This window comes from Nannospalax galili, unplaced genomic scaffold (genome assembly GCF_000622305.1).
Source record: "Nannospalax galili isolate Female #2095 unplaced genomic scaffold, S.galili_v1.0 scaffold745, whole genome shotgun sequence".
NCBI lineage: Eukaryota > Metazoa > Chordata > Mammalia > Rodentia > Spalacidae > Nannospalax > Nannospalax galili.
In genome coordinates this window covers 1,396,338-1,411,325 of record NW_008353359.1, presented here as the reverse complement: position 1 = coordinate 1,411,325, position 14,988 = coordinate 1,396,338, and the positions used below count along the sequence as shown (strand labels likewise).

Here is a 14,988-nt window from a genome sequence, read left to right as displayed (position 1 = left end):
GTAAGGCATAATATTGAATGAGTTTTTCACCTTTAAAAAAGATCTCCATTTCATTTAAAAATATACTGTTTCTTACAGAAAGACTCACTTTTAATGCAATTGATATTAAGATTTTTGCACCTGTGTTTCTAATCTCTATATATCTGGTTATTGCTAGTCACATTCGGTTACTTTCTGAGCTCCTTGGCATGTGAGCATGAATATAAAGTCATCAGGTAGATTTCAATGGTAATGTTTTTCACATTTTCTAAATTTTAAATTATAAACAAATGAAAAAAGTGAAATATATTTAAATTTGTGCTTTCCATGGAACATTCCTTCAAATAAATATGAAAGTATTTATATTAATACATCAAAAATCATGAAAATTGGCAAATTAATATATTTGAAGGTTGAAAATAGTGTATAGTCCTCATAAAAATCAATTTCAAAATAAAAATTAATTTTATTTGTGAATTTATCAAAGGTATTAGTCAAATTGTTAATTTTACTTCTGCCTACTTTTAGTAGGACACATATTCCACTTTATTTTCTTCTGTTTTGTTTTGGTACAGTGGGGTTTTACGTAGCCTGGGCTGGCCTCAAATTGCCTTACATAGCTGATGATGACCTTGAACTCCTGGTCTTCCTACCTCTGTCTTCCAAGCCTTTTACTGTAAGTATGCACCAGGTCCAGCTCTCTAATTTTCAATGTAGTGAGATATTGATAATATAAAGAATGACACATTATTCTTAGGATGAATATATTATCTTTATATATTGAAAACAGCCCTTCCAAAATGTTCAATCAATTTTACCAATTTCTGGTGTTGTTATCAAGGAAGAATTATAAAATCTGAGACTTCTCAAAGGCTGAAATGAGTTCAGGTAGTTTCCTTTCACTCTGTCATGTCATTTAAACTGGCTTTGAAAGTTGGTGAGGTGATTGTCCTAAATCTTTCACTGACATTGGCTCAAATTATACATAGAAAATCAATTTTCCAAATGAAATCATTAAAACACAAAGTGAAGACTTGATTTTGACTCTCTTGTTTCCAACTTCAGGAGATGTATAGTGTCATCTTATATTGGAATCAACATACTGGCATTGCCATGCAGATGTTTCTAAGTACAGTGGAATATTCTAGAGAAACTGTAACTAGGAAAACCTAAATGTTAATATAAAATAAAAATGTTAAGTAATCGTTCAAATTATATTCTAATATTTTAGAGGCTGGCACTTAGGACTAAACACAATTTAAGATATTTTCCATCTTCTCTTTTTTAGTATTTGGATGCCTATTTCAATTGGTATGCAGCTAAATTTTGGAAACTTTGGTCAGCTGAAATTATTTGGTTTAGATATATGAAGACAAAAGTAGAAATATTAGAAACAATCAATACAGTGAGAAAACAACTAAAACTTGAGGTTTCTCTTTGTGATCCTGATGATGTCACATGGGGACAACTGCAGAAGTTTCAAGTCAGAAAAAGAAAATTCATGTTAGCATGTTGCAAAGTGTACACAGATCCATTACAGCTGAGCATTCTGATGTGCTCAGTGTTACACTGTCTTCACACTAGATTAAAGGCTAAGAGCCCATTCATATGTTGATCTTGCTCTAGGACTCTATTTGGAAGGAGCAAGATCTTCAGTACTTTTCAATATCCTCCAGAGCTGCTGGTGTCTACCCCAGAACCAGTTCTGTACAGTACCTCATTCCAGGTTCTCATGTACAGTGGCCAAACCTTCTGTGAAGGTTGAACTAGACATAGCATCACAATGGAGAAACACAATTCATTAAATATTCCCTTGAAACTTGTGATGTAAAAAAAGTATTGCAATTTAACTGAGAAGAATAAAATACTCTCAAGCCACTCTGTGATAGCAAAGATGTCACCCTAAAGTCAGAGTGTGAGGCACCCTATAAAAATAAAGCAAACCCATTGAAATCTACCTGATGACTTTATGTCCATACTCAGGTGCCAAGGATCCCAATGCAACCCACTGTTACTAGTAATTTTCAGATACATAGAGATTAAAGACACTTGGGCAAACATCTAAGTGTTAGTAGCATTAAAAATGTAGGAAACAGCATATTTTAGAATGAAATGGAGATCTTCTTTAAAGGTTAAAAACTCATTCAATTTTACATCTTACACGGTTTATACTGAGTTCAATAGTGTGTCACTGTATTAATTCAACTGTGAACCTAAAAATTTACAGCCACTTTTGAAAGAGATGTATCCTTGCTCTGGAAATTGTTGCTGAATATATTAAAGCAGTAATGAGATGCTTCTTCTTAAAAAAAAAAAAAAGAGGAAACAAACAAACCAAAAACAAACAAACAAACAAACAAACACAAAAGCAACAAACAAACAAAAAAAAAAGTGAAAGAAAGCAGAGAGGGCTCCTGAATCCGAGGAACGGACAGCATGGGAAGGGCTAGTGGAAGGAGGCCCGGGCTGCCGCAGGCGCACAAGTAATGACCAGTCGTTCTTAAAGATAAACGGAAGGCTTCTGGAAACTATGTGGTCAAATCTGGAGAAGAGCTTTGTAAACGGTTACTAAAAACAAGAGCTTCTTCTATATAAGCTTAAAATATAGCAGGGTGTTAATAGAAAATAGTCTATAAGACAAAATCATGGAAAAATTAAGACGTTATTCAGACGGGCCTTACTCATTTCTCAGTAATGATTATTGTGGAACTCAATTGTGATAAAAGTCAAGTGCTAGGAACTGTGCTCTTATGCTTCCCTGAAAACCCAATGAGGTGTGTCCCCAGAATACAGGTGTCCCAGGTGTCCCCGGTGTCAGTCATGCTGCGTTCCACAGGCACTCACCTGTATCCGTTCCACTTCTAGAAAGGTGGCGGTCTGGAAGGCTCGTTCCCACTGGGCAAGATCGCTCTCTAACTCTACAGAGAAGTACAGGTCCTCTCCACACTCGGACTGCACAGTGAAGCAGTGTTTCCGCCGGTCCAGGAGGTCACTGTCCTGATGAAAACCTGGAGTTACGCAGGCTGGCATACATCAACTCACAGCGGGGATGGCAACACTCCCCAATAACTAATGACGAACAAACTATCACTAAGACTGCTTTGAAAATGGTTAGCAAGACAAACTTTTCCCACCTCAAAGTCCACATCTGATACGTTTGTTCTCCATGTCACCACTGATGTGCAACGGGGGAAGGGACTCTGGCTTCAGTTCTTACAAACAGAAGCACCACAGCACTGAGCGCTGATTGCAAGGGCTGACCTACAGTTCCTTTCTCCCTTACAGAGCTCTCGAGACACTGAGGCTGCTGATCATGTCGACAGCTTTCAAAGAGCTGCTTTAGAAGAGACTTTTACTAAAATTTCTGTTTAAAATTTTTTTTGATGAATTTTTGTGTATTTCTTAAACCCTTTAAAAATCAGGAATCCACTGAAAGTGTAAAACAAAACAGTGTAGTTTGTGTATGGCAATTATATTGCATCTCTCTCAAAAAGCAAGCATTTTATTTATTTCTGTAATTGTATTTCATTGTGCCAATAATTTTTGATTCTTGAGGCTGGAGAGATGACTCAGCAGTTAGGGGTACTGGCTGTTCTCTTGCAGAGGACCTGGGTTTGATTCCCAGCACCCACATAGTGGCTAGCAACCATCTTTAGTTAACTAGAGTTCCCAGGAATCTGACTCCCTCTTCTGACCTCCATGGGCACTGCATGACATGGGTATACTTAACACACATTCAGGCAATACATTCAAACATAGAAAGTAAAGGTAATAAAATATTTTAAAAATTGATCCTGTAATTTCTTGGTCCTACCAGAGATTTTAACTGAAGCACTCACCTAGCTCATTGCATTTCAGCTGTAATATGCTTTCCAAAGGCAGAGATGTGAGAGTGAGAAATAGGTGCTGAAGAACAGGGTGACACTGCATCATTTGTCTGATACATAGTTTGAAATATTTATTAATTGTACTGAAAAGTGACAAAAAGCTGATTGTTGATGATTCTTCATTTTGATGCCGATGTACAATCACTAAACACTGGAAATGTTGGATGCAATTATCTGTATTGACAGTGATTTAAAGACAATAGCAATTTCCCTTTTTCTAAATTTGATTTTAAGGGTAAGGAAGAACAAATAAAGGCAGCTCCTTCCAGTACTATGGAATGCCTCTGACACTTGCTGTCAGAAAGCTAAGAGCCCAATACACATTGTCTACATGGAAAGAGTGAAAATATAATGTGCTGTGAGTATACTATAAAGGCAAATAGGTTGCAAAGTACTTTGTTTTATAATTTGGTGCACATATACTGTCTGGGGAACACGCCCATGTCACATATTAAATAAATAACTACACCGGTATATGCTGGTAAAAATTCCTATGAGTGCCAGTATAAAAAATCACACACACACACACACACACACACACACACACACACACATTTGTAAGTCAGAAAAATGTTCTTGGAGATATATATTGTAAACAGTGTCTGAAAAACAAGACAGGTTTAATCTGGAATGGGAGAATGCTCTTGGGGGTGACAGGAGTGGCAGAGGTTTGAAGCAGGCAGGTGAGCAGAGCAGGAGCATCCTGAACTCCACAGGAAAGGTGTGAGATAGTAAGAGCTCCCAGGTAGGAGGTGAGGTCACTGCACAGGCATGGTGTTGAACTTGAATCTAAGTATAATTATAAGCCACTGCAGCAAATGTTTTGTGTAACCTCCATCTGTACTTCCAATATCTTATTACCTTTCAGTTTTATATCACATTTTTAAATGAATAAGCAGCACTAACATTATATCCAAACACTGCAGTTTTCAGAAAGTTGCCACTTTTACTGTTTATTACTTTGATCTTAACTCCTTTTCAGGGAGGCATGTATATGTCAGAGTGCAGGCGCTGCTGTGTATGGATGCCTATACACAAGGAGGCCACCGGTCAGCCATGGGGATTGTGCCCAAGGACATGTCCACCAGATTTTTTTTTTTTTTTGAGGGAAGATCTATCATTGGCCAGAAGCTCAGCAACTAGGCAAAACTGGCTGGCTAACAAGCCCCAGGGCCCCTCATGTCTCTGCCTCTCCATATTTGGGATTACAAGCAAGTACCACCATGCCCCTCATTTTGCCTGGACAATAGCCTCCTTTATGCATTGTTCTCTTGCTTGTACTGACTGAGCTATCTCATCAGACCCTTGCTTCCTTTGTAGCCTAAAATGCTCATCAGTGACACTGCTAACCAGGGAGTCTTCAGTCCCATAAGCTGCATGTTGCAATGGAATCTTAAAGTGATCCACGGGTGCAGTTTTTCTATTCTTTTGATGGAACCAAATGTCATTAATCTCTTCAAACTCTATGTAGCAACTTTTATTACATTACCAAGTATTGAATGTCTCATGGAAAATGGCTCTCCAATGAACCTTAAGGAAATGAGTTCAGGATCTTTGAATCCTTGCCTCTTGTACTTGTGATTTATAAAGTGGTTCCCAGACATGGCTTATAACATGCACTGTTGTGGACATCTGAACATTGGGTAAACAAGGTAAAAATATCAAAAGCATTGGTTGTGTTGTGGAGTTAAAGATATATGGGAAACAAGATAAGGAGCAGAGAGTCATTTTTTATAGAAATCAGGATGGGGCAAGTTTACTAGGAAGACACCATACCAACACTGAGACTCGAGGTGAGGCAACTGCAGGGAGTTACAAGCCTCAAAGAGTCTTTGGTCCTGCCGAAGTTCCTGACCAGTCATTCCTGTAAGAGCCGCAGCAGGCCTAGGAAAGGGCTGGGCAAGAATGCTGCTTTAGGCAGAGGCATGGAGTGCAAGGAAGAATTGCTGCAAAGGCAGCAAGCTTAGGATCCTTTCTGAGGAGTTTACTGAAAGTGACTCCAAAATGCATAGCTTTGCTTTAATGGAGATCACCTGTGCCAACTGGAGCTCTATCTGCTCATGGAAGGTTCCACCTTTGCTGTCTGAACTACGCCAAATGTCTGCATTCCCCTGCTTCTTCTCTTTGAGTGCCTGCACTCATTATCAAGTTACATGCAAGTTATATAAATGTAAATATATATATAATATACATAATATGTATATATATGTATGGCACTAAAAGAGGAATTAATAAGCTATACACAAATAGACATAACTCTTGGCTTGAGCTTTTATCCCTCTCCATGTTCCTCTCACTGTCACACAGTCACAGACTGTAATGAGATAATAAAACATGGGCAACAGCTTCTGAATTCAAAGTTCAGCTCTTCTATTGATTAGTAGATTATTCTGAGCAAATGTATTAAAATCTCTGCATCATTTTTACTCATATGTAAAATGAAAGCAACAAAGTGGCATTGTAATTGTCAACAAATAAGGTGTTGTTTATAATTGACTTAGTTTTTGATGCACAGTAGTTGTTAATAATGTCAGATGCTCCTACTCTAAAACTGGTTGGCAGCAAGATGTAGCTGCTGATCTCTCCTCTGACAGGCTCCATGGACATATTTATCCATCTTTTGTCAGAGTGTGACTTCCCTTTGTATTTTGGAAAGTATAATAAATAATAATGATTGGAATAATACTAAATTACCATGTCCTGAGCACTAGTTCTGGGCATTTGTCTCACGTGTGGCTCTAACAGAAGTATCCATTTCAAGTTTCCCGAACTCTTTCTGAAGACATTTCTGTATAAGTGTAGTTAGTGTACTTCTCAGGTATATAAAACAATCCTACAAAAGAGTATTAAAATTGTTTTCTAATAACCTGTATTTTTCTGAAGTTTTATAAAGTTAATGGTTATAACTGTGTTTTTACTTAAGGCTGGCTTAAACAATTTTTTGAAGTATGGATATTAGCAGAAACAGATGCCCTATTTTGCTTAAAATGTATGAAATGAAAGGCAGAAAAGGCTACAAAAGCTGAGCAGTTGTACGCTGTAGTCTGTGCACATGTGCCCTGGCTCCACCCTCCTTCCCTCTCTCCCTGCTTGGTACCCGGAAGTCATTTGTTTCAGACTTTACTGGTTCACTTTTCATTATTCTAATATCAATGACTGTTTCCCTTCAACATAAGGACATTCATAAAATTGAAAAAGGAGAGGGGAATAAGTAGTGAGACCAAGGATAAATTGTTAAATGTTATGCTAAATATCAATGTTTTTGTAACTGGTATCACTTGAGTAATATGCTTGTGACAGTTGTTTGTTTCTATTATGTTTATGTGATCTTTCAGTGAGTAGAAAACCATGCAACCTTTTAGCATGAAACTGCCTTAATCAAATGAAAACTGTGACTTTTTAATGAAAAGAGGAATAATTCTTCCATTAAAAATGACTATTATCTTTTTGAAGTTATAATCATTAAATCTGCTAAAAATTATCATACAGGAAATTCACAGGTATTTAAACTCACACTTGAGTCTTCTTTAACATTAGAACTCTAGGAAGGATGGTGTCCAAACTAGCAGAGCAGATGGACATCTCCTTCAATAAGGAAATGCTAGCCTCAAGAACTGATTACAAGACTACTTTTCATTTTTATGAAAATAATATTCTTCTCTAAATGTGGATGCAGGAAGATGAGAAGTTAACAGTTATCTTTGAATATATATCAAGCTCAAGGTCAGCCTTAGTCACATGAGACAGTGCCTCTATCAGTATCATCATTAACATCATCATCATCATCATCATCACCATCATCTTTGTCACCATGATGATTTCTACACAAATCCAATTTTTTAAAATACTTTATTATTTTTACTTTATGTGGAAATGTGTACTGTCTGAATGTGTATAAGCACATTTATGTCTTGCAATGCCCCCTGGAGGTCAGAAGAGGATGTCAGATCTCTTTGAACTGAAGTTAGGGATGGTTGTTAGCTGCCATGTGGTTGCTGCTGGGATTCAAACAGTGTCCTCTGCAAGAGCAAAAAGTGCTCTTAACGACTAAGCAATCTCTTCTGCAGCAAATCCAAATATTTTAAAGAATATTTTCCATTATTATATTTTCAAAAAGACAAAAATAGATTGTTTAAAAATGTAACAAATATGACCAACCCCCCTCCAAAAAAAAAAAAAAAAACAGGAAAAAAAAAGACAGTTGTAGTTTTCTCTCCTTAGCTAATCAGAATCCGTTCATCCTGTCCTGGCCCTCCTTGGGCCTAGGTGCCCTTCCCACCACTGCTTCCCGAAAGACCCAGAATACCCAGGTGATTTATTGGGATCCTGCCCACTGGTTCCTCAGTCCCCTGCTTTAGAAACAGTCCCATTTGCACTGCTCCAGGGCCCATATCTTCTCTGTTTAGCTTGTCAGAACCTGGTTACTTAATCCCCATCATTCCAACGTGAGCACAGGCCTCTTTGGAGCCTGCTGGAGAGGTCTTAAATTGATGACTCCGAACTATCTGGTCTGTCCAAATTAAAAAACAAAACAAAAGAAAACAAAAAAAGAAAGAACCCAAACACAGATGACTAACTAGTAATATACAACCAGAAAGCAGCAAAGGTACATCAACAACAAAAACAGAGCAAAACTTCAGCTCAACAATGGAAAGCCTGGCTTCACATCAGACACACAATCAAAAAAGAAACCCATATGCCCATTATTTTACAATGCAAAACCACAAACGACTTGTAAAACCAAGATAATATGTGCCCACCAAATCCCACCGGACATATAGAGGTGTTCTACAGTAGGAACTACGCAGAGGAATCCCAGAAGGCAGAATTTTAAAGAACGTGATCAAATATATAATAAATATATATAAAATATAATAAACATGATCAAAGAAATCAACCATTAAACAACACACAAACTCAAAGAAGATAGGATTAAACACCTGACAAAGCTGAAGAAAATACAAATATATGGCTGAATGAAAATGACAAAAGACAACTCAGGGTTTAAAAATCAATTTATAAAAACGATAGAAATATTAAAACTTGGGCTGAAATGAAGATAAAATTGAACACTCACTAAGCTAATTTTAAACAATAGGAAGAAGCCTCACCAGCAGAGTGAATCAAATGGAAAACAGAGTAACAGACTGGAAAATAAAGTTTAAGATTTGGACAGCTCAAGCAAAGAATATTTTAAAAAATTAAAATAAAACACAGGAATGGAATACACAGTAAATGTGAGAAACCATGAAAAGATAAAACCTATGCATCACAGGCGTCGAGAAAGGTGATAAATCTCAAGTCACTGACATTGACCAGATCTTCAACAAGATCATAGAAGAAAACTTCCCCTAATTAAGGAAGACATACCAGTACAGATAGAAGAAACACACAAAACTCCAAAGAGATAGCACCAGAACAGAAAGTCCCCATGGCATATCATAGTTTAAACAGTAAATGCACAAAACGACGGGACGGTATGGTAAGTACAAGAGAAAACAAGTTACAAATAAAGGAAAACTCATTAGGACTATGAGCAACTTTCAATGTGAAGTATACACCCAGAAGAGTCTCAAGCAAAGTTTTCCAAGTCCTAAATGATAATAGTTGCCAGCCTAGAACCTTGTCCTGTAAAACTGTCTATCACTGTTGAAAGGAAAAGAAATACTCCTAAGACACAAATAGGCTGAAAGAATTCATGCTCACCAAATCAGTCTTACAGATAATGCTTGAAGCAATACAAAGAACTAAAGAAATGACTGAATTTGACCAAGACACTACAGAAAGAAAGTAAGTGAAACACAAAACAGGACTAAGAACTCAGAAGATAAAGTGACAGCAACCAATACATATCTTTTAATAATTGCTTTAAACATCAATGGCCTCAATTCCCCAGTCAAAAGGCACAGACTAGTTGAATTGATTAATAAAGAAAACCCGATTTTTCTTTTTGGATACAAGAAACTCATCTTCAAAGATGGGCACCACCTTAGGGTGAAAGGATGGGAAAAATATTCCAAGACAATGGCAAGGAGAAATAAGCAGGCATTACATCATAACTGACAAAAGAATCTACAAATTAAAATGAGGACAGATAAAGAAATGAATTAAGTCTGTTCAAAGGAACAATCAACCAAGAAGACATTACAATGATGACCATATATGTAGCAAACTCTGATGCACCCAAGTTCATAAGAACAGTGCTATAGGACTTTAAGAGACAGATTAACTCCAACTCAGTCATAGCGTCATATGTTTGCTATCATTTGTGGACCTTATTTCCAAGTCCTTAGGTGTGAGTATATATCCTATGTCACCACAGGAGCCAGGAAAAGGGAAAGGAGCCATTGGGATAAAGGGAAAGAAGGAGCTTGAGAGAGGGGCATACCATGAGATAAGTAATACCAAGAGGGAATGGAGAAAATAGGAGTAATTTAACAGGGCAGTGAGGGTGGAGGTTTACTCAGGGAAGAGAGAAAGGATAAATAACACTTAGGTGATATGAAAACCCGCAGGGAAATTTACTAGTTCAAAAAGCTCATTGAAAAATACACATTGTGTGTGTGTGTGTGTGTGTGTGTGTGTGTGTGTGTAACTGAAGGGTATATAACAAACAACAGTGCAAGGCAGGTGAAACCTCCCTTCAAGTTGCTGGTCAGAGTGGTCCAAAAGACTCCCCAAATAACACAGCCTACTGCCAGAGCTCTTGATTGCCTTCCAGAGGTTGAAGTTAAGACCATATTGCTGAACACCCAGCATCATTGGGACAATACAGCTGGAATTGACCTTGAAACCTCCTCTCTGAGGAACAGCTTTCACATTATCAGAGGATAGTATACAATCTGCCAAGGGAGAAAAATCAGTGAATGGTCCTACCCAACTATAAAACCTAATCAACACAAGAATGACTGGCCCAGCAAGCTATCTCTGTTGGTGAAGGTATGGTAGTCTTTCTTGGGGGGAATCCCAGCTAATTAAACTTAAGATCCACTCAATGGGAGGGAACTCATATGTGGTACTACAAACATAGCCAAGTATACATGGCTATAGAGGTTGTAGCTCCTGGAGAGAAACCTACTTTTGTACATCCCCAGACCAATATAATTTCTCACTGCAGTCTCAGTATATATTATTTTACAGATAAGTGTAACACTCTTCAAAAAGGCAACAAATGGGTATTATTACAGAGTCCTGTAAGAGGGGGAAACAGAGAATAAGAGTCTGTGAGATATCCATCCCAAAGTCATGTATCTAAATGCAAACTCACTACCTAAGGGTCAAAGAAAATAGTGGAGGGGGGGGCGAAAGATTTTTAATGTATCTCTCAACTTTCACCAGAGAAGTTTCCGCATGCAACAGAACAGAAGGGGATTAACTCAAAAGCTACAATTGCTCAATGTGCAGAGAATAAGACTGCAGATTGCCTATCCCTAGGCAGGATACATATTTCAAACTTCTGCTACTCAAGTCTCAGGGACCATTTCAGATTTACTAAAATCCAGTGGAGGGCTATGGGGTGGTGTAGATATGGGAGGGGTCTAAATATAACAAAAATCTATCGTGTGAAAATCACAAAAATTTAATAAAGGGTATCCAACAGCCTCTTCTGACCTATGCTGGCATTGCACTCTGTGTGTGTGTCATCTTTGAATTTGTGTGTGTCAGTACTCACAAATGTGTAAACTGTCCCAGCTTAAAAAAACTGTGTAACTGCCAAAGCCCAGCCCATAGAAATATTTATTATTGCTCATTAATATAGTTTTGTATTTAAAGAATGTAATTTATACTATGAAATGCTATTACAGATATTTTCGAACATTGGTTTTTGGAAGGTCACAACATTATGTTAAATGGAATAAGCTAGACAAAGAAAGAAAAGTGAAACATGTTTTTCCCATATAGAGAATATAAAAAATATGCTTTTTTATAAGTTGAAAGTAGAAGGGATGATAGAGGATTCCAGGGGGAGGAAGAGGTGTCGAGAGGTGACTGATGGGGTCTAAGCTGAAATTAAATAGGAAAAAGAAACGTTTGTGTGCAATATCACACAATAATAGGAACACGGGCAAAAAGTATGTGCCGTATATTTTAAAAACAGAAATGTGCTCACCAAAAGAAGTGGTATGTATTTAAGAGAAAGCTATCTTTAATCTCACTTAAACATCACTCAGTGTGCATATTCATTGAACCATTACTTTGCCCTATTAATTCATACAAATTTTATATACAGAGATCTGTTGAAACAGTAAATGTAGTTATAAACAAATAAAGCAAATAAATAAAAGTCTACATGACTTAAACAAGTTATACTGAGCATTTAAAGATTCTAATACAGGCAAATTTTGATTATAAAAATATAATCAATACCAGCATATTTTTCTCAGTTGGAATTAATAGTAAAGTTAGCCTTAATTTGTCAAGACTTCTACTATTCCAGAAGACCAGGAGTCTCAGTTCAGCATGTTGTGCCACTACAGAATAGTGTGTTCAGAAGCACACACAGTAACCAAGATCCTGGAGGAGGACCAAGATTTTTTTTTTCCATGGATATCCTGAGAGGGAGCATGCTGGCCCTCCCTCTGTGACTTTCATAAGGATGCCTTTGAAAAAGTCTCAGTGCATTATTGCTTGAATTTCTTTCATTGAGTTCATGCTCTGGATTTAGTTCCCCACAGGACCTAGGGGGAAGAAGCATCATTTCATAAAGGAGAGATTGCCTAAAGATACCTTGTCAATGTGGAAATGTGCTCTCTATTTTCAAATGGCAAATATTTCATTATGTAATAATTTTAGTAAAGTGAGTAGATAATAAATATGATTATTAAAACTTTTTATTAATATAGCTGATTTGCAGTCTTGATATCTTATTTAATATACTTTAGTCATCTTCATTATTATTTTGATTGACATCCAAAGTAATTTCCTTATGATGTTGCCATGGAAAAACAGAAGACTTAAGACCACAAATTAGCATTACTGAAAGTAAAAAAGCAAACAAATAATAATTCATGAAACAATATAATTAAATTTCTACAATATTATTAAATGACTTTCATAATCACCTAATGATACTGTTTTAAAGTAATGCCTCAAAGAGTCACCATTCATCTTTCAATTCTAATAAATTCTAATATTCTACCTGTAAAAATAATGACAGCATGCTAAAAATTCTAATATTCCTAGGCAGAGATGATATTGTCTTCCAGGGATGTTGCTGGAAGGGCCGTAGCTTTACAAACACCACACACGCACACACACACACATACACAAACACACACATACACACGCTCAGAGTTATGTATAACTTGAAGTTATAAATAGGGCAATGACAGAGTGAAGAACAGTAAGAACTGTAGCTGGTCCTTTGCCCTACGTTGAAAAACATTATTGCATACAATCTCACATTTAAAGAAATCTGTAAAACTAAAGGACGTGTGTTGCATGTTGCATCTTGATCTTTAGTGTGTGGTATGTGAAGTTTCTTCTTTAATAATCTGTTGTTTCATTTTGACAACATTGTCTCCTCCAAAGCCCTTGATGTAATTTGTCTTCTTTCAATCTTTCTTCAGGCATGATTTAAAACAAGTGGCCAACAGGTCCTTAAAAACATAAGTGTTCCTAACTGGAGCAAAATCACCAAATGGAAGCACAATGAAGCACAGTGTGCTATCTTTCCTGACGTACGCTGTTTTAGGACTTATTATCTTCGTATCTCACCGCCTCAACCATACAACTTATTCTGAGTCTCTCAACAACTCAAATCCTTGCGTGGGTAGAATGGACTTCTATGGGAGTGACCAACTTTGGATACAGAGGGAATTCTGAGACCCTCCTTAAGACAATTTAGGTGTGCCATACCTGGATGGTGTAAAGTATGCTGAGTACTGTGGGAAATACACAAGCTCCAGCTGTCTCATAAAATGGGTTTGATTAATGGTGCATGTTCTGATGGAGAAGAAGTTCCTGAACTACTCAGTAGCACAGATGATTCACCTTAGCCTGGCTTCACTGACCCCTTCTAAAGACTTAGGATTAAGGAGTGTCAGTCACTTTCATTCCAGTCTCTTTAGCTGCTGTCTGTTTCATAGCTACTTTAGGTATTTTAAATACATACAAATAAGTGTGGAAACATCTTCAAGCCTTAACTTTACTTGCTAGGGGTTAAGGGTTAAAGTAAGAATTTAGATGAGCAACAAACAAAATAAAAAGCACGTGGTATTCTGTCCAGAATAAAGTAATTTCTGTAAAATTTGACCAGCTCTTTTGAAGTCTATTTTGATCTATTGTAGACCACTATACTACTTTTATTTAAAAAATATTTTGTTTAGTGTTTTTATTTTATGTGTATGAGTGTATGGCCTGCATATAGGTAGGTGTGCTCATGTCAAGCAATGCCTGTGGAGGTCAGAAGAGACCAGCAGATCCCCTGGAACTGGAGTTAGGACAGTTTTTAACTGCTATGAGGATGCTGGAAATTCAACTCGGGTCCTCTGCAAGAGTAGTCAGTGCTCTTAACCGTTGAGCCCACTCTCCAGCCCTGCATTACACTACTTTTAAAATTATCAGATCTCTTAATATATAATTCCTGTATCATTTTCTTTTGTTGAAACCATTTTGACTTCTGCTTATTTGTAAACATTTTTCCAGAAGCAGAATTATAGGAGAAGAGACACATTAAAGCAAATGGATCTTAATTGTTCATTTGATTTTATTTGATTGGCATTGCAAGTTCCTGCTCCTTAATAAAAAAAAAAAAAAAAAGTCTATCTAGGTCTGTTCTTTTAGTGTTCATGAGCTGCCACAGTAAGCAAGTTTGTTATCTGGGTTCAGGCCGTGAGCATTGTCACTTGCTCCCTTCTTATTGCCACCTCTGTGTCGCACCTCTGTTGTACAGGTTACCACAGTCCGAGCCAAAGATGCTACTTGTGGGCGATGGGGTCGATTGGGCTGATGAACAAAGGAAGACAAAAGGCAGAGAGCTGTAGAGGGAAGTGACACATGCGGTAGTCAGAGAGCCTGCAACTGTCCTTTAACTTGAAGTATCTGGTCTCTATATATTCTAGAATGTGGCAACTTACAGGCTCTTAAGCAAAACAGAATCTGATAATCATGTCTAAGGACC

The 14,988-nt window shown here is 37.2% G+C and overlaps 1 protein-coding gene across 2 annotated transcripts in view; it reads right to left on the bottom strand.

Annotated features, from left to right (window-relative positions):
• Sntg1 (syntrophin gamma 1) overlaps positions 1–14,988 on the bottom strand; it is a 910,195-nt gene that overhangs the window by 87,849 nt on the left and 807,358 nt on the right. For both annotated transcript variants that reach the window (XM_008850594.1, XM_008850595.1), the window contains exon 16: positions 2,824–2,976. In XM_008850594.1, the coding sequence (XP_008848816.1) occupies positions 2,824–2,976 (153 nt within the window). The remainder of the gene's footprint in view (positions 1–2,823; positions 2,977–14,988) is intronic.